At 31.1% G+C, this 18,695-nt stretch overlaps 2 protein-coding genes across 32 annotated transcripts in view; one reads left to right on the top strand and one right to left on the bottom strand.

Moving 5' to 3' along the window:
* The window catches only part of LOC127723211 (tudor domain-containing protein 7B-like), a 96,374-nt gene that overhangs the window by 28,159 nt on the left and 49,520 nt on the right, over positions 1-18,695 (top strand). For all 30 annotated transcript variants that reach the window (XM_052229739.1, XM_052229757.1, XM_052229749.1 and 27 more), the window contains exons 11-13: positions 9,347-9,480; positions 12,811-12,946; positions 17,523-17,566. In XM_052229739.1, the coding sequence (XP_052085699.1) occupies positions 9,347-9,480; positions 12,811-12,946; positions 17,523-17,566 (314 nt within the window). The remainder of the gene's footprint in view (positions 1-9,346; positions 9,481-12,810; positions 12,947-17,522; positions 17,567-18,695) is intronic.
* On the bottom strand, positions 298-6,300 carry LOC127723216 (BTB and MATH domain-containing protein 38-like). 2 transcript variants are annotated; one of them, XM_052229776.1, is made up of 3 exons: positions 6,236-6,300; positions 1,795-2,069; positions 298-956 (listed from the first exon to the last, which is right to left on the bottom strand). In XM_052229776.1, the coding sequence occupies exons 2-3, from the start codon at positions 2,042-2,044 to the stop codon at positions 412-414; spliced, it is 795 nt and encodes a 264-aa protein (XP_052085736.1). In that variant the 5' UTR covers positions 2,045-2,069; positions 6,236-6,300; the 3' UTR covers positions 298-411. The 2 variants fall into 2 exon arrangements, with proteins under 2 accessions (XP_052085736.1, XP_052085735.1); XM_052229775.1 differs by lacking the exon at positions 6,236-6,300 and adding an exon at positions 2,528-2,592.

Below are 18,695 nucleotides of genomic sequence, written 5' to 3'. Positions count from 1 at the left end.
TTCCTACTATCTCCTTATATTCATTCTTTTTTAATTCAATTAATTTGGATGAGACTAATTGATTATGACACCATACCGGTGGATGAGTTAACATACTGTCATATTTTAATAGTATTGATATAAATGGTGGTAATAAAAAAAAATGTGTGTCTGGTTTTTTTTTATATTGGCAAGTTATGTCAGATACATGGACTTTGAAAGACTTCACCTATATACAAAATAAAAAAAACTAAATGCAGAGGTTATCATAATCTCAGCATTGCACACAATAAACATGATAAAAAACTTCAATGATAATATATTTTAAGATAACTTTTAATTGTTTTGAATATATTTAATAAATAATCTTGTTTTCAAATTTATGAAAGTAATAAAGTATTGCAACAAATTTAATATAAAAAAAAACTAGTATCACTTTTTGTGTTTACTCTGTGAAGGAAAGTACACTCTGACATGTTGTCCCTCTACACATAACCTCCGTATTTCCCAGCGAATTTTATCATTGCAATCACTACATGAGAAATCAAACTTCCCTTCCGTAATATGTTTATAGCACCTCTTATTAGGAGTAGTCCAAATGTCCTGAACTAATTGTAAACTTCGCTTCATATTTTCCTTTTCTACTTTCAGTTTATCACATGTGATCTCAAGTCTACTTTCACTTTGTCTTAAATCATTTGCATAATTCCTCATCATGTTTACTTTCTCACTATATATTTTGATAACAACATCCTTATCAAGAAGTTTGTATTCAGGTGAATTTTCTAGCTCCTCAACTGTCCGTGTCTTGGCAAACTCAAACGAGACTTTGAATAGATTTTTTAATCCATATTTCTGAGCTAGGTAGAGAGACTGAATTGATCTCTCCTGATTTAATAGAAATTCCTCGCATCTCTTCTTTATTCTTTCTATTTCATATTCTTCTGATAGTTCTAATAAATAACTCACATTTTCCTCTGAAAAATGAAAGGAAAAAAATACCGGTACTATCAGAACCATTCATAGAAGTAAATATGTTCAGATTTAGTTTTGCAGGGACTTTCATAAAACAGGAGACTTTTTGTTTATGTTGTTTGGTTACTGTCTCTTCATGCTCTTTTTTTGTCCTAACTTTTTATATACCTTGTATACAATTCAGTGTATTCCTGTCATCTGTTGCTCATATATGACTGACTTTCAAGTGTACAAGATTCTTATCAACTATAACTTTTTTTTACATTACTACACAAAAAAAATCATATAAACAAGGAATTATTTGAATCAGGAATCAACTAATCAACGTGCATGGCTAAGAGGGGGTTAGTTAGTTCATACTGAAATATCAGTGAAAGTAAAATAAACCTTAGCCATGCCCGAACTCTATTTAGTTGGGTTAGTTTTCATTATACATCTCATCCGTTTTCCAAAATTCAAAATTATTCCAGATTCAAACAATTCCTTGTTTATACTACATTCATTGCAACCTTAATATTTTATAAGCAACACAGGTTTATGAATGAAAGCTTAATAAGGAAAGTTTTATTTAAACAGATTGTTAGTTCATTTATCAATAATAAAATCTTTACACAAGCAAAATAAGTTTGAATGAATGATGTAATTGTTTTGTGTATTTTGGTATTTTTACTCAGATGTTAGTTTATGAAGGTAATTATAATTTTCAAATCTCGTGGAAAATGTCAGGAGTTTTCATGGGAATACTGCTTATTAATTTTGAAACCATCACATCATCACTAATTTACCCGAGGTGCAATAAGTTTCTGTGTTTTAATGGGAGGTAATTCCTATCAAACATACCAGATATAGGTTTCTGTGTTGCGTAGATACAATGCAGTAGTTCAGTAATCTCATTCAGTTTCTTGTCAGACAGAAATATTTCCTTGGCTTCCTCAGGATTCCCATAATCCTCCAGAAACATCCGCTTCCATACTCCTGACCATTCAGCTAGGTAAGATTTATGTACAAACAAGTTTGTACCGTCAACAATCAGGGTAATGTCACTGAGTTGATCTGGCTGTGTAAAATCATGGAGTACAGGATCATCCATTGCTGTTCTTCATCCTGAGTGTGATCTTTTAAATATAAATAAGAAAATTATGAAAAAAATGCTAAATGCCAAAAATCTAAATATTAAAAGTCCAAAATTACTGAAAAATAGATGAAAAACGGAAGGGATCACCAAAGAAATATGTGTTATTCTTGATTAATAGATGATTTGTATTATCAACAACAGAAAAGATGGAAAATAAGGAGTGATGTGTTTGTCCTAACTTACGTGCTGACTATGCGGTATGGGCTTTGCTCATTGTTGAAGGCTGTATGGTGACCTATAGTTTTTAATTTCGGTGTCATTTGGTCTCTTGTGGAGAGTTATCACATTGGCAATCATACCACATCTTCTTATTTTTATTTATACATACAAGCTATGTCACTGGAGATGGGTCCCATAAAATTCCTAAAGAAATCCAACTTTGTGTCTTTGAACAAAAATAAGATAGAAATATATGAGTAAGAAAGCAAAACTACTTACATGTGTTGGATCAATATATTCTATGCAGTGGGAATATGAATATTCTCAAATAACGTGTAGTAAACTGAAGTGTCATACATAGTTAGTGGTAAGTATTTAGTATATATCGGTGAGTGGGATTTAAAACAGAAAAAAATCAATATTTTACTGTGCCATTTACGCCCAAGTTTAAAAACTTGAAGAGGATTTTTAATCAATTTAATTAGTTGTAGGTAAATAAACTTCATTGAAATGTAAAGAATGGGCAGAAATGATAAATCCTTTATTAATTTTACAATGTTAAATTTCTGTAAATATGATTATTATTACATGTACTAATAAAATCTGAAAAAGAAGAATAACTCCTTTTATGCCACGCTGCGGTGGAAGGGGGCTTTCAGTGTTACCCTTGTCTGTCTGTCTGTATGTCTGTCCGTACGTATGTCCCAAAATAAGTTTCCATTCTCTAACTTTAATTAGTTTGCCTTAACCAAATGTTATGAAACTTAAACACAATGCTTATTTTCACAAAATACAGATCAAGTGCGAATTTGGATGGCGTCACTTCTACTGTTCTAGAGTTATTAGATATAAGAAGATGTGATATGAGTGCCAATGAGACAACTCTCCATCTAAGTCACAATTTAAAGTAAACCATTATAGGTCAAAGTACGGCCTTCAACACAGAGCCTTGGCTCACACCGAACAGCAAGATATAAAGGGCCCAAAAATGACTAGTGTAAAACCATTCAAACAGCAATGAACAGGAAAACAAACGGTCTAATCTATATAAAAAACGAGAAACACTTATGAACCACATCAACAACGACAACCAGTGAACGTCAGGCTCCTGACTTAGGACAGATGCAAATAAATGCAGTGGGTTTAAATGTTTTAATAGGCGCCAACCTTCACCTAACCTGAAACAAGAGTGTAACATCACAACATAGAAAGATGCCCCTTTACAAATGGAAAAATTGCTGAATTTTTTCGTTTCTGTTCTCTAACTTAAGTTTGCCTCTACCAAATGTTATGAAACTTAGACACAATGCTTATTACCAAAAAAAAAAAAAACAGATCACGTGCAAATTTGGGTGGCATCACTTTTACCGTTCTGGAGTTATGTCCCTTTATAAAGTTATATGAAAGAAGGGGCATCATCTGTGTCCCATGGACACATTCTCCATTTATTTTTAGTTCATTCTTTAGTCATTAAGTTTATTGACAAAAATATTAACAGTATTTGAGAAAAAATTACACTTTCTGAATTATAAATCAGTCTGTGCTTGCACATGACTGTCCAATAGGGAGATAATTGTGAGTGTAGATGTTAAAATCTCCAAGAAATTCAGAAGTTATCTAATATTTGAAATTGAACAATAATACTTTGAAACTAATGGTGACAATACAGTGTCCTTTCCTAAGTCCTGCAAATCTATATATATGTTTAAACTTTGAAATTATCAGGTTGGTTAATTTTAAACTGAAAGTGAAATGAAAAAAAGGGCCCTCAAGGGTTTCAGGGAAATAATTCTTCAAAACGAGGTTTAATCTAAGGAAATTGAGCTTTTCAAAATAATCTTGCAGTAAAAGAATATAGCACATATTTTGTGTCTGCATGATGCTGAAGCTGTTCAAATTTTGAGTAATTTTGACTGCAATCATGAAACTGAGAATTTCATATTGTGAAGTATTTTGTATTCACCATGTTCACTAAAACTTTGATAATTAGGGGTTATTTTTTATCTTATTTAGTTGTACTTACCTTTGAAAATTAATTATAACAACTTTTCTTTTCTCCAAAATTTTAAAAGATACAGATTTTCTTGAATATTTGTGCTTTAGAGTAAAATTAATTGTTCAATTTGAAATTCAATATAAAGCAAAGGTAACCTGCAGATTTAAGATTTCAAGTGTCTGTTTATATTAAAATCAAATAAAATGTGCACTGTAAACTTAAAAAAATTGATTTTTCAATTTACACAAATGTCAAATCACCTTTTCTTATATCCTACACAAAGATCTATTATCTTTGTATATGTTTTACTAAACTTTAGGCTCAAACTTTAAAAACAAAATAAGTTGAGTATAATTGTCACAATTCTGTTCACAATAGAAGTATTACATTTTAACAATTGTAAATATTTGTTTAAAGTATTTTATTTTTAAAGTTCTGAACTGTAATAATCTATCATTAAGGGTATCTGTAAGAATGAGGAATCTATAGACTAAAATTCTTGTTACTTCACCATAGTGGGGGTGGGGGGGGGGCTAAAATTCTTGTTACTTCACCAGTGGGGGGGGGGGACTAAAATTCTTGTTACTTCACCAGTGGGGGGGGGACTAAAATTCTTGTTGTTTCACTATATATATAGGGGGCAATGGATATTGATGCTCTCATTAATCTTTTTATCCTCGTCCTATTAAGAAGATTGTAAAATTCTGTTTTCAATCAACTAAATTTTAACTAAGCTTTATCATGTTTATGCTATTTTGAAATCATGAAAATAATTATTTATTTCAGCTCTGCTGTGAAATTTCAGCCTAATCTTTAACCAAATTGATAGTTTCAGGTTATGTGTTAATGTTGGAAGAATAGACCTTATTGCTATTTGGGAATCTGTGGCATTTGACTGAAGATTTTGAACTATTGATGTCATACAATAATATCTTTTTCTCTTTTCCCTTGTGGTGTCAAAAATTTACTGGAATGTCTGTGATGTCCAGTAGTGTTGCACAATACACAATAAGGTGTATTTTAAAAGTATCATGATGAAACTAACTACCAGAGGCCTCCAGTTATCCTGATTGTACTTTGAATATTTCTAATAAAGCCTTTTTTGGATAAAAAAAATTAAAAAATTATTGTAATCACTGGAAATGTTTTTAATTGTTACCCTAAAGAAGATGATTTTTATCAGTTAGTTAAATAATTTTAGTTCTAAGTTCATGAAGCTAATATTATTGCTGGCTTAAGCTATATGGTCCGAGTACACAGTTATTTCGTAGTGCATTTCTTTTAGACAACAAATGAAAATTAAAAAAATCCCACCTGCGCTTTCTCAATAATATTTTTACAGTGTGTTGTACTACTTTTGGGACAAATTATATCAAAATTATAGAAAACTTCATCGGCTCTAACTCAAAATATGGACAATTTTATGTTAAGGGGGTCTTGAAATCTTTTGACAGCTTCCGAAGTGCTTATTTTTAACCTTTTTCAGCTGGACCAAATCACTACTTTACTTTAAAATTCATGACCCAAATTTTTTTACAGTGTAATTTCATCCCCCTACTTGCTATTTAAGGCATAAAACATGGAGAAATAAATTTGGAAGGGGTATAAAAAAAATTGGCAAGTAACACACTGTCCACACTAGGGACTATATTTGTGGACAACGAAAATCAAAGGACGATAACTGTGTACTCGGACCATATAGTTTTCACTTTAAACTGAATTGCTCTTCATTGTTAGAAAGATGTTCATAAAATATGTGCTAGTACCTATATCTAAAGATGAATGCCATATGTAATATCTTAGACTTGTATGGCCAGTATTAGCACTCCTAGGGTGAATTCAACTGCTATAATGCATATAAAACTTAAAGACATGAAAGTCATGGTGTAAAAGTGTTAACAGTATTTAACATTATAAGAATTTGTGGAAAAGTTCATAACCGTTATAATTATAAACAAATCAAATTTTGCAGCATCAACATTTTTTCTTACCTTGAATTATTGAACATCCATATATATAAATATTTCCCAGGTAAAATCCAGGTGAGAAATTTAATTACTCTATGCTGAAAGATTTACCCAGGTATTCATTACAGAATAAATACAAATGTATACTATATAAATATAAGTCAGAAATTTAAATTTATAACATTTGTTAGATTTAATTCAATTTATGTATATAAATATATAAATGTGTTGACAGCATTGTGTGAGGAAAGTATATTTATAAAAATTATTTTTAAAAGATTTGTTATAGGTCCATTAATTTTATAGCCAGTGTAATAGTAATTACAGTTGGTATTTATAACAAGTTTGAAATGGTTGACCATGAAATTTTTTCTCTACCTTTTTCTTGGAGGAGAGTAAATATGTTCCTTTATAGGTAGCAGCATTTAAATGGTATAATATTAGGGGTGAATAAGAAAAATCAAGATAATAATTTTGTTATAGTAAAAACACCTTCAGAAGCACTTTCTTAAAAATATGAAAACTTGATCAATCAAGAAACTGTCTGTATCTGGCTTTTAAACAGTTCTTTAACATGCAAACTCTGAAAACATCTATAGGAAGAATTATTTCAAAATCAAATTCTAACTTTTTCAGAAATGTTTAAGGCCATGCAAAAATGATTGTTTGTTGCCCCTAACCCTGCCAGGTCTTATTTAACCCACCCGGTCAATTCTTTTGTGTTTCCAGATGAAGAAAAAAGATGCTCTGCTTTCATTTGACAATTTTCAATGATGCTTTTTAGAATTGACAATCTCTTAAAAGTGTGTCAACATTGCTCAATTCCTTTAGTTTCACATAGCTTATACCCCAATATAGAATGTAAAACAAGAATTTACTATCAGGTTAACAGTAATATTCTCTAGAGCTTCAACTGATTTTTCACCAAAAAAATTAAAATAAAATAAAAAAGTTTGTCCTGCCTGTTGGGCCTTAATAATTTTCCCATGAACATTAATTTTTCCATGGCCTAAGCCAAATTTAAACAATTGCATACAAGTGAGACTTTTCAAATATTTTTCATTATATTTTTCTAGTGTTCTTCTTTCCATTGTACCTTTCTAAACAACAACGTATTAAACTACATTTTTCCTGATATTAACCTCTGCCTGGGTTCTCTCCCCCTCTTTTCTCTCTGTTAGATTTACTATCAGTAAGTTATATAAGTTATGTGTATTGAAGATTTTAAAGTTTGTCTGATTTACCTTCAATGTAAACAGACTAAATCATATGTTTATTTACTTGTTATTAACATGACTAAATTATTTTATCTTTATGATCTCTTCATCCAGATTTAATAGGGTTGAACATCAAACTTATATTATGCCACAGAAATACATGTCATTTTCTAATGTTATAAATAGGGCGTTTATCTTTGCAAATAGAACCAGATTTCTACTATCCAACATTGCATCCTTTTCCCAGTGACAGTCCAAAAAGTCTGCCCTTCATCCCAGTCCTTATACTTCTTGGATTCATTAAATAACAATCAATAGTCTCAAGTAGAAATTTTTAGCTCTACCTTTAGTCATGTTTCAGTACATTTGAAATGTTAACTGAGCATGTTTTGTACTTTTGCAATAAACCAACAATTGAATATATGTAATTTTATGATAAATGCATGCAGCTCAATTGCAAGGATATTTGGTCAGGTTGTTTTGTTTTACTCGAATGCTTCATTTATACAAAAAGTAAGCACTTAAAAAGCAACAAAAATTAATAGCTATCTGTTTCTGCACTGTTTTATTTTTTTAAATCAAATTAAGATGTAAAAAATTGTGTAGATGATAACTGAGAAATATATGAATGGGTTTTGATTTTGACACGAAATATATTTATGGGGGTCGTGATTTTCCCAAGACTTCGATACATGAATGGGGGAGGATTTTTGAAATCCTAGCTGCACATTTATACCGAAAATTCTTTGAGACCCCCTTTTGGAATACATAGGGCATTTAAAAATGTAATAACACAGTGAAGGTGACTTACCTTTAAATTGTGTATTAAACAAATGATGAATTGTTTCTCCTTAATAAAATCAGCTTTATATAAATATTAACACTAAGGTCATTATAAACAGAATAAAAGTCAACTTTTAGTTACAATTTATTATACCAATATGGTTGGCATTTTGACAGAATTTCCTAATCAACTTTTATTTAATATATTTAAATTACATATTAATCCAAGATCAAAACCCGTTAGACATATTTGATCTTTGATAATGACTTCTGTTCACATTTCACTTGTACAAAACATGGAATTAGTTTGTAATAGATAATGGGTTTCAATGGGAAATGATTTATTGTTTGACAAATCGTTCCTTTCCGTTTAGTCTTCTTTTTCTACAGCTGCATAACAAATGTTTGAGACACTAAAGATTACTTGTAGTTAGTATGACTGGTATTTAAACCAAAAGTAATTTGCAACATCTCTTTTTATTCAAATCAAAACACAATAAGACTATTTCAAGTGAAAATATCCTATCTTATCTATATGACATTCAAAAAAACTTATTTTCTAATTTAAACTTTGTTTCAATCAGTTGATGGCAATAGATACAATTGTGTTGATGTGATATTTCAATCCTGTGAAATATCATACAAAGAAGACACATATTCTTATATCAAAACGATCAACACTCTTCAAAATCACAGATAAAACTTTGTTGTTATAATGTTTTGTTACCTTTTAGCTTTGCTGAATTTTCTTTTAATTGAAAAATCTGTTTTTATGAGCAAATCATTTACCGGTACCAGAATTTTTTTTAACAAAATACTAGTAGCTTGGTATGGTACTTGTAAGAAATATTTAGTACCCCCAGGTTAACATGGTTATCTAATAATCAACGACAATTAAATTGCTGATACTTTCCATCACTCTGAACGCAGATTTTGTTGACAGTTATACAATTCGAGATGTTTGGTTTCCAATGTTTCTTACAATAACTGTTTTGCACTTTTGATTGTTTTGATTTGAACAACAGAGCTTTTGTGGAAAAAACATAATTGTGTCTTACTTACTTTATTTTAAGCCTGATATGAATTTTGATTACTTTTTATAAATGCCATTGCACTATTCATTTTATATTTACAGATTCTTGAATCCAAACCAAATGGATTATGGAGCACTCGATTTCCTGTAATATACAAAGAAAGATTTCAGGAGGATCCACCCGGAAACCTTCTAGAGTTAGTGAAGGCTTGGAAAGATTTATCTCGTGTAGAATTGTAAGTCTGGAAGTGGAAATGAATCAGTCTTAAGGATGACAGATTATCAATAATTTCATAAATTAATTTTTGAACTTCATGAACTTACTTTGTGATAGTTTTGTATCACATGCAACTCAACTGAGTCAAGTAGATTAAGAATGGGGTGATGTCATAAGCTAATACCTCATTAATGTTACCTCACAGTGTTCTCCCCAGGATTTTTGGATAGCACCAGGGTAACGCGTGTGAACAGCTTGGTGAAATGATTCATACAATCAGTTGTGTCGCGTGACGTCGCTATATTTCTAGTTACTGCAGTTTTTATGTCTCTTGTTTTGTTTTAATACTGTGGTACTGTGTTATTTCAGAATATTATTGGTTAAAAAGATCAATAACCAGTTTGTATACTTTTAATATTTTTAAAAAATAAATAAAACATGATTCATTACATAATATTCATCTAAATTAAAAGTAATTAAATCTTTTATAAAATCCATGATCAATAAAAATAAAATATCATTCAAACAGGAACATATATATTGATAGATATACTGTTCCCAGATTCAAAAGAGAACAAAAATGTTCAATTTAAAAAACTTTCTAGTTTCTAGAAAGAAAGTTGTTGTATGTGAAAGGATTCTTGTCATAAGGAGATATAAAATTAACAAGAACAAAATTGTGTTATAATTTGAACCAGTTTCTATCTTAAATTTTAACAGAGACATATTATACAATGTATTATATGTCTCTGATTTTAATAAAAAGAAATTTTTGATAAATTTTAAAACATTTTGCCATAGATTTCATGTACATGTAAATATTAACCTTTCTTGTCTTTGGTGATAATCAAACATAGATACAGACTTAATACTGCACTGAAATCTAAATCTTTATTTGTCATGATCATGATGATATATTTAAAAAGAATTCCTAAATCTGTAAATTTATCTTAGGTCTATAGATCTATAAGTAACCATATTCAATGTCAACAACAAAGTCTCCCTATTTTCCCGCCTAAATGACAGGAAGTAGATATAAATAGATTTAACATGTGCTTATGGATTAAAATTGCAAGATCACTTCTGTTATTCATAAATGATCATATGGATATAGATATCCAGTTTGAAGGTACAGTCATGCATTTTATTTATAGAATAGAATAGATTGCAGTTAATTGTAAATAATCTTGAATATTCTACGTGAACTAACTGGTTCATGTGATCCTTCCCCTTTGAATTTCTTGTTGACAGTTTGAAACCGGAATATCATGCAATAATTATGTCATAATTAAAGTTAATTTTGGCCATGGTTTAATCAGAGACATATAAAACTATAATATAAGTTGAGCTAACTTTATCATGTACAAAATAATATGTACCGTCGTGTGTACAACTATCGGGTCAACACGGTTTGTTTACAAAGTATTTGCCGACTTGTCAGGTGGTGAGTGATGCCTTAAAATAGTTATCTTTGATCATAAAGTTATGATCTCTAAATTAAAACACAAAAGAATCATATAAAAAGTGTTAATTACATCGATTCAATTCATCCAATCAACAAAGGTTAACCTCATAAAGGTAAATCGATCACGTGGTGTAAACAATCCGTGTTGAACTGGTTTGAACTGGTCAAATTTCACCTGGAATTTTATACCGCATGGAAAAGATTTAACAAGTCGTTTAAAACTTTACCGATTTACGATTTTTTAACTGAAAATTTTAGCACCACGGAGAAAAATTATACATCGCGGTAAGAACGATACCACCACGGTAAAAAATTATACATTGCGGGCCCGCGGTCCTTTAAGGGTCTGGGGAGAACACTGCTCAGAAAATAGCAATAAATAGATTATCCATGGTCTTTCAAGCTTTATATGCACTTCCTTAGTAAAACACTTCATACTGTCCACAAAAGCAGAATTAAACTGGAATCTCAAATGTTGGCAGCTTCATTTGTTTGACATCATCAACCATCTTGAAACAACAATTTTGTGACAAAGTATTTCATTGTGTTAAATTGTCAGATTGATGTTATGCACTGACAGATAATAGACCTTTTCAGTGTGAGAGGAAAAAATGTTAAAAAAGTGTTTTGGTGAAATTCTGTATTTTCCCAGAAAGAAAAATGAATGAGTGCTGTTTATTTAAACTTTTCTGGGAAAATGTAGATCAATAAAAGTAGATGTGGTTTAAACATCAGTGAGACAGCAACCCAATGACCAAAAACAAAGAAACAGAAATTAATGAACAAATTGAGGTATATATTATTGTGAACATACCGTCTTTAACAATAGACAGGTGTCTATACAATATGGCATGCAAAAAATCATTGGAAGTTTATTAAACAGAGTTCCATTTGTACCAAGTCCCCCAAATAACAAAAAAAAATACAAAAAAACATCACTATAAGGTTCCAAACTTGGGACAGGCACATGGACATGTGGTGAGGTTGAACCAATTTTAGTATCTCAATCCTCTCTTTTTTATCTCTATCAGTAAAGGAACGAAAGATACATAAAAGGGTTTTATACAAAAAAAGTACTTAACTTTATAATAAAAGTTTACAAAAAACCATGTAGAAACAAAACAAAAATAACAATAATGTATTAAACAATGACCAGGTTCAGAAAGTAACCTCAAAAGCCTGCTACTTATTTTCATATCCTGAAAGGGTTGTTTTGTATTGTCAATAACACAAACAACTTGCACAACACTCTCTAAAAAACTGTTGACACAATACCAGTCTGCATCAAAATCTTTTCCAACTATTAATCCTGTCCCCTTTTCCCTAGAATGTGACCTACCGGTACCCAATTAGGCCTATTATCGGGTTTGTACTAACATGAGCAACACGACCGGTACCACATGTGGAGCAGGATCTGCTTACCCTTCCGCAGCACCAGAGATCAACCTCAGTTTTTTGTGGGGTTTGTGGTGCTCAGTCTTTAGTTTTCTATGTTGTGTTTTGTGTACTGTTGTTTGTCTTTTTCTTTTTTATCCATGGCGTTGTCAGTTTATTTTCGACTTATGAGTTTGAATGTCCCTTTGGTATCTTTCGCCTCTCATTTAATCAGAAGACAAATATTCAGACATTTTCCTTATGTGTCTAAACAAAAGTTTTGCAAAAATTTACTAGTAAAATAAAATTTTACTAGTCTTGGGCATTTGACTAGTGACTAACAGTGCAGGCTGCAATACTTTATAATTACAAAAATTACAAAACATTTTAGCAAGATACAGACAATATTTACTAGATTTTAAATTACTTGACAGAGAGTATGTTTTATTTACAGTTCTTTATATTATTGTGCATGACACAGGTTATTGACACAGTATTTTATATTTACAGTAACACATTAACACAGACAGAAGTATTCTATCCTGTAAAAGAAACATCACCACCTCCTGTACAAGCTATCCCATCTCCAAAGAAAGATGTTCCAGTTCTTACAGAAATTCCATTTCCTATCCAAAATAGTTCTCAGGTAATTCTACTTCCTGTCAAAATTAGTTCTAAAATAGCTTCATACTTTAGTTATCATTCCTGATTTTTAGGCAGTTAAGCTGCCTTATGTTACCACCCTAGATTTGTGTTCTTCCCACTGAATGGTGTAAAAAGTGCTATTGTTATTATCTAGCTGCCGATTATGTTATTAATAACTAATTGGGCACTTTTTTCATACTTTCAATTCTGGAATACAAAAAATATGACCAGAAAAACCTTAAATGATCGTCGAACAACCCAAAAGATTTGAAGTTGCACATAGGAAGTAGTGCTCAATAGAAATCCTTGTGTAGTTTATTTTCTTCTGTACTTTTGGCTAAGATGTCAAAGAACAATTGTATGAAATATTTAATCGCCGAAAATCTCTAAAGACAAGTCGTTTACATTTCCCAAATGGCAAAAGTCGTAGGAATATTGTTTGTAGGCAATACGTATTACAGTAGTCTTAAGTTGGCGGCAATTTTAACCTGGAAGACGAAATTTACGTACCTTTTAAATTTGGAGGATTCTGACGATAGAAAGGTAATTATTGTTAATCATGATATTCTTTTTGTTTGAGATGAGTGTTAATAAATTGTGTATTACATTTAAATTTCTTTCTTTTATATTATTCCGTTTTTTACATAAATGACCTTGTCAAGTATGAATGCACCAACAGGTGATGTTTACACTTGTTATTTTTGAATGAAAACCGGAAATCAAGAAGGTCACACTAATAAGCGAAAAGAAGATTATAGAGACAATAAGCGACAAGTAGAAAAAAGTTAGCGACAGGAAGAATGAATTTGCGACAAGAGGATTAATTTAGAGACAAGAAAGTTTATATACTATTAAAATAATAAATTTAAAGAAAAGTCAATTGATTACAGTTGATTTTTTTCTGTTTTGTAAAGTTTTAAATTCTGTTGCATTTAGAAGCCCTACGTACTTCTTGACACTTCTTGTCGCTTCTTGTCTCTAATTAGTGATACCTTGTAAATATGTCAATTTTGCCGAGAATGACAGTAGAATGTGATATTGATATTAGACCTAGAAAGATCGTATGATCATAGTAAGTCACACGAAAATGTAGAAAACCCATTCATATATTACTGTTTACAGGTACAGATGTCTGAAAAATGTATAAAATCAGCGAAAATCAATAAAGAGCAAATGTGGATTGGGAAATATATGCGGATAGAAGAATTCGATCTACATTATCTTGATTATGACATGAAGCAAGTTTCCGACTCTCAGGCACTTGTATATATCCATGGGAAGATTTAGGAGCTCATAATATACGTTGATAGTGGATCTTCCCATGCATAAAAACAAGTGCCTGTGGTCATGGTGGTCCGACTTTGACATTTCAATGTTTATGACATTTTTTCTAAACCAGAACTTTTTTTATTTCTGGGGCTAAAGAAAATCTTCATTCATGGCTAATTTTAAAGAAGCTATATCTTTCAATAAGTGTAAAGTCCAAGAATGTTTGACCAACCGTTTATTTATTCCAATCTTGGTATAGATCTCAAGTAACATCATGGACTTGGAGGGGGCGGGTCATTTACATTTACTAAAGGCAGGTCAACCAGACCTCACCTTTGATTCCTGTAATAGTAAGGCATTATCTGATTTGTTTCATTGTACCGTAGAATTAAATTGAACAAACTCAGTGTTCTCCACAGGGAAGCAAGTCAACTCACACTATAGCAAAGTCGTACCACGCCACCCAATTGATACCACTAAAAGTCAACTCAAATCAACATTAACTACTAAATTTTGGTATTCACAATATAATTCTGTCTGATAGACCTATCAGAGACCATGTGTCAACTTACAACAGAGGCAGACTAGAGCATACTATATTAAATGACATGTACATTGTATGTATAAAATTGAATAAAAGAAATAAAATTTAACATAATTTTATCTCTCTGACTCTCAAACTGCTCTTCTTTTTAATTTGTCAGAAATCAAACTTTGATCTGACCCTTAAAAAATAATATCCCATGATCCAATAATGATTTCTTTTCAATTTCATGGACAAAACTTGTGTAAATATATTTTATCATGATTGTATGTCTAAATAAACAATATAAATATTTGTATTTGTTTTTATTTCAGCTAAATTCCAATACTTGGCTTTAATATCCTAGAAGTGACAAGACATACAAATGTCATGTACAATACATGATACTATCTTAGTAGCTGCATTGACTAGTCATCATAATAATTCCATGACCGCTATGAAACTTTAGACCTTTTTGATGTTTTGAATATAGTTATACATGTATATTTACACATATGATCAAAGAGGGACGAAAGATACCAGAGAGACAGTCAAACTCATAGATCGAAAACAAACTGACAACGCCTTGGCCAAAAATAAAAAGACAAACAGACAAATAATAGTACAGATGACACAACATAGAAAACTAAAGACTAAGCAACACGAACCCCACCAAAAACTGGGGGTGATCTCAGGTGCTCCGGAAGGGTAGGCAGATCCTGCTCCACATGTGGCACCCGTCGTGTTGCTTATGTTATTACAAATCCGGTAAATAGTCTAATTCGGTAGGTCACATTCGTGAAAAGGGAAGGGTGTTGTAGCTACGACAGAAGGAACATATCCGATATCATCTGTGAAAGGGTTATCGTATCAATTGCGAGATATATACTCCGTATGCAGGGGCTGCTGGAATGTTGCTGCATAGAAATGGAAAGTTCACTATTGGGAAGCTGAAATCATCTCTTTTGTCGCAAAGTTTTGTTTTCAACCGATCCTCATTGTCAATTTCTAGATGTAAGTCAAGATATGAGGCAGACTTAACTGTACAAAGTACATGTCTATGAAAATTTTTACCAGGTCTTATCATATGACGACTAGTCAGACAAATTTTGGTTCAGAATTCTGACAGGAATTTTTACAAAATTGCCAGGGGTTACAACACATGAATATAATTTGTCATGGAGTTTACTGTAACGGTCCAGCTATTTTTAGAGGCTGTCTAATGATAATATCAGACCTATGATATGTCTGTGCAACTGTTACTATAAAATGTGGGAGATACATGTACATTGTATTATTGCACACTATCAATATATGTACAAGTAGTAACCCAGGTATCAGTTATATGAAGATAGTTTGAATACATAATGATGATACAATGTGTAGATACATGAAATATGTTTTATAAAGTATGTAAGAAATGAAGAATATAAACATATTAAAAAAAGACAGACAAAATATTTGTATGAAATTTGATGTAAATGTAATAGGTTGGACACTTAGAAGTACAATAATGTAAAAGAAAATTAAAAGCATTTCTAGCCAAACAACATAATCTTTTTGTGTAATATGATCCATGCATGATAAACAATAAAATTACCACACCTCAGATTGTTCCCAGTATTATTAAATCAGTTTTTGTTCCAGTGACACCTGCTGATCTAACTGAAAACTCTTAGAACATAGTGGAATTAAACTATACACCACTCTGGAAAACCTTAATTCTGATGATATTATTCCTGCATAAGAAAAATTCATTCATAAGTGTATTGCATGTATTGAGAAGTTGATAGAAGTAAGCATCTGTATGTCACATACGGCCTGTAACAATGTGCAAAACCCATACTGCATAGTATAAAGCTGTAAATGGCCTTGAAATGACAATTCCATTAAGAAAACCATCGTCCTGATATATGTACAAATCAATAATGAAAAATAAATATGATATACAGCAACAAATGACAACCACAGAATGACTTTGGACAGATACACACGTAATCTGGCAGGGCTAAACATGTTTACTGGTGCCAAACCTTCCCCTTACCTGGGACAGTGTACATATATCTTCTCAGACATTCAATCATCGAAAGGATACATATTTTAAAGTAATTTAAAAATGAATAACAAATGTTTGAAAAAAAATGGTATATTGTTAGAGAAAAGTGTGTAGGATAGTGGAAATCAGTACAGCACATGACAAAAAAAGAGATATAACAAGCTGTGATAAACAATTTAAGCAACACTGTCACAGTTTTCATCAAGTTTTTGATTAACTGCCTATAGCGCTTACAGTGCTTTGATTGAAGTTATATTATTAGTTATTGTTGATTGATTATTGGTGTTTAACGCCACAATCAGCACTATTGGCTATTGGCACTATAGGCTATAGACAACTTTTGTATTCATACACTTTCTCAATTTTCCTATGTCACAATGCTTATGTTATTACATCACAGTAAGAACCGATTGTTCGATGACGTTGTTTACACTGATTAACCTTTGGTCAACAAGTGCATCTCATTCATAAAAAACAACTCCAGATTGGTGTATTATGGCTTCCAGATCATATTGGTTGAGGGAGGAGTTCAGTGTCAGGAGACAGTCACCTACTTACAGCACAAAAAACTGACGATCCTAGTAAATTAAAAAGATAGTAGTCACACACCTTGCAACAGGCCAGGTTGGAACTGACAACCTTAGTGTTAAAAGGCTACTGATCACAGAACCAAACATAGCTGTATCTTTGTGAATAAATAGCATTATGTCTGTTTTCTCTTTATTGCAGAGAAAAGACTTCAAAATTCCACAAGGAAAAACTCTGCCATTGGGGTAAGTCTTGACATTATTGAGATGGTAAAAAGTTCTTATATAAAGGTAAAAACTCACTAGGGAATAAATGTATTTAAGAGAAACACTCAGGATTCCAACCTCACTATTTCTAGTGAGGTATTTACAGAATTAAAAGAGGGATATTTTGAAGTATTTACTTCCTAATCTTTTGCTTAGAATTATATTTTTCTTTTCATTAGAATTCTTTTTCCTTTTTTTTTTAAAGAAAAGATAAGGTAAATTACAAAAAAAATGCAAATGTTACTGGGAATTCTGTCTATTCTAAAATAAATATAATAAAATGAAACATTTAATTTGTTTATTGGTAGATAATGTTTCAGTAATTTTATAGCATAATCAATTCTTCTCAAGTGCAAAATGATCATAGAAGATCAGTTGAAGAAACCCCTTACCAATGTTGAAACCTGTAAATTTGGCATGTTTACTTTATAAGTCAAGAAAGACCAATGACCAGTCCAGATCAAACTCATTATTATAAATAAGATAAAAAATGTAATTGTTTATTATTTTAAGAGTAACGGCTGAAAGATGTAAAAAGATTTGCATCTGAATCATACAGCTTCTCCCTCTCAGTTGAACCAATCACATTTGTACAGAATTTAATTTATATACAGATATATATATCTTTGATTCTTTGGCAATTTAACCCTTTCTTGACCGATTATTTTAAAAAGTTTAATCATCATGTGGTTGCCGATGATCTAAATAGATATATGACATAGAAATTAGGAATGTGGTAGGCACTCTAAAGGGTTTTTTTGTTATCAAAAACAAATATTTAGTTAATAATCATTAGAGAAACAGATAATTACATTATACAGTTACTCAGGGATTATCAAATTTGACCATTTTTGATAACGTAACTATCTTGTTTGGATAAATCGGATAATCCACTGGTACAAATGTAAGAATATTTATATAAATAAACACAATGCATTATATTTATGCCCCTGCCGCTAGGCGAAGGGGGCATTAAGTGTTACCCTTGTACATCAATCCCAAAATTGGTTTCCTTTCTCTAACTTTGGTTTGCCTTAACCAAATGTTATTAAACTTGTTCACAATGCTTATTACCATAAAACACAGATCAAGTTTAAATTTGGGTGGC

Source organism: Mytilus californianus, unplaced genomic scaffold (assembly GCF_021869535.1).
Source record: "Mytilus californianus isolate M0D057914Y unplaced genomic scaffold, xbMytCali1.0.p SCAF_13, whole genome shotgun sequence".
Taxonomy (NCBI): Eukaryota; Metazoa; Mollusca; class Bivalvia; order Mytilida; family Mytilidae; genus Mytilus; species Mytilus californianus.
Note: the sequence above shows the minus strand (reverse complement) of the source record. Positions and strands in the feature narration are given on the sequence as shown.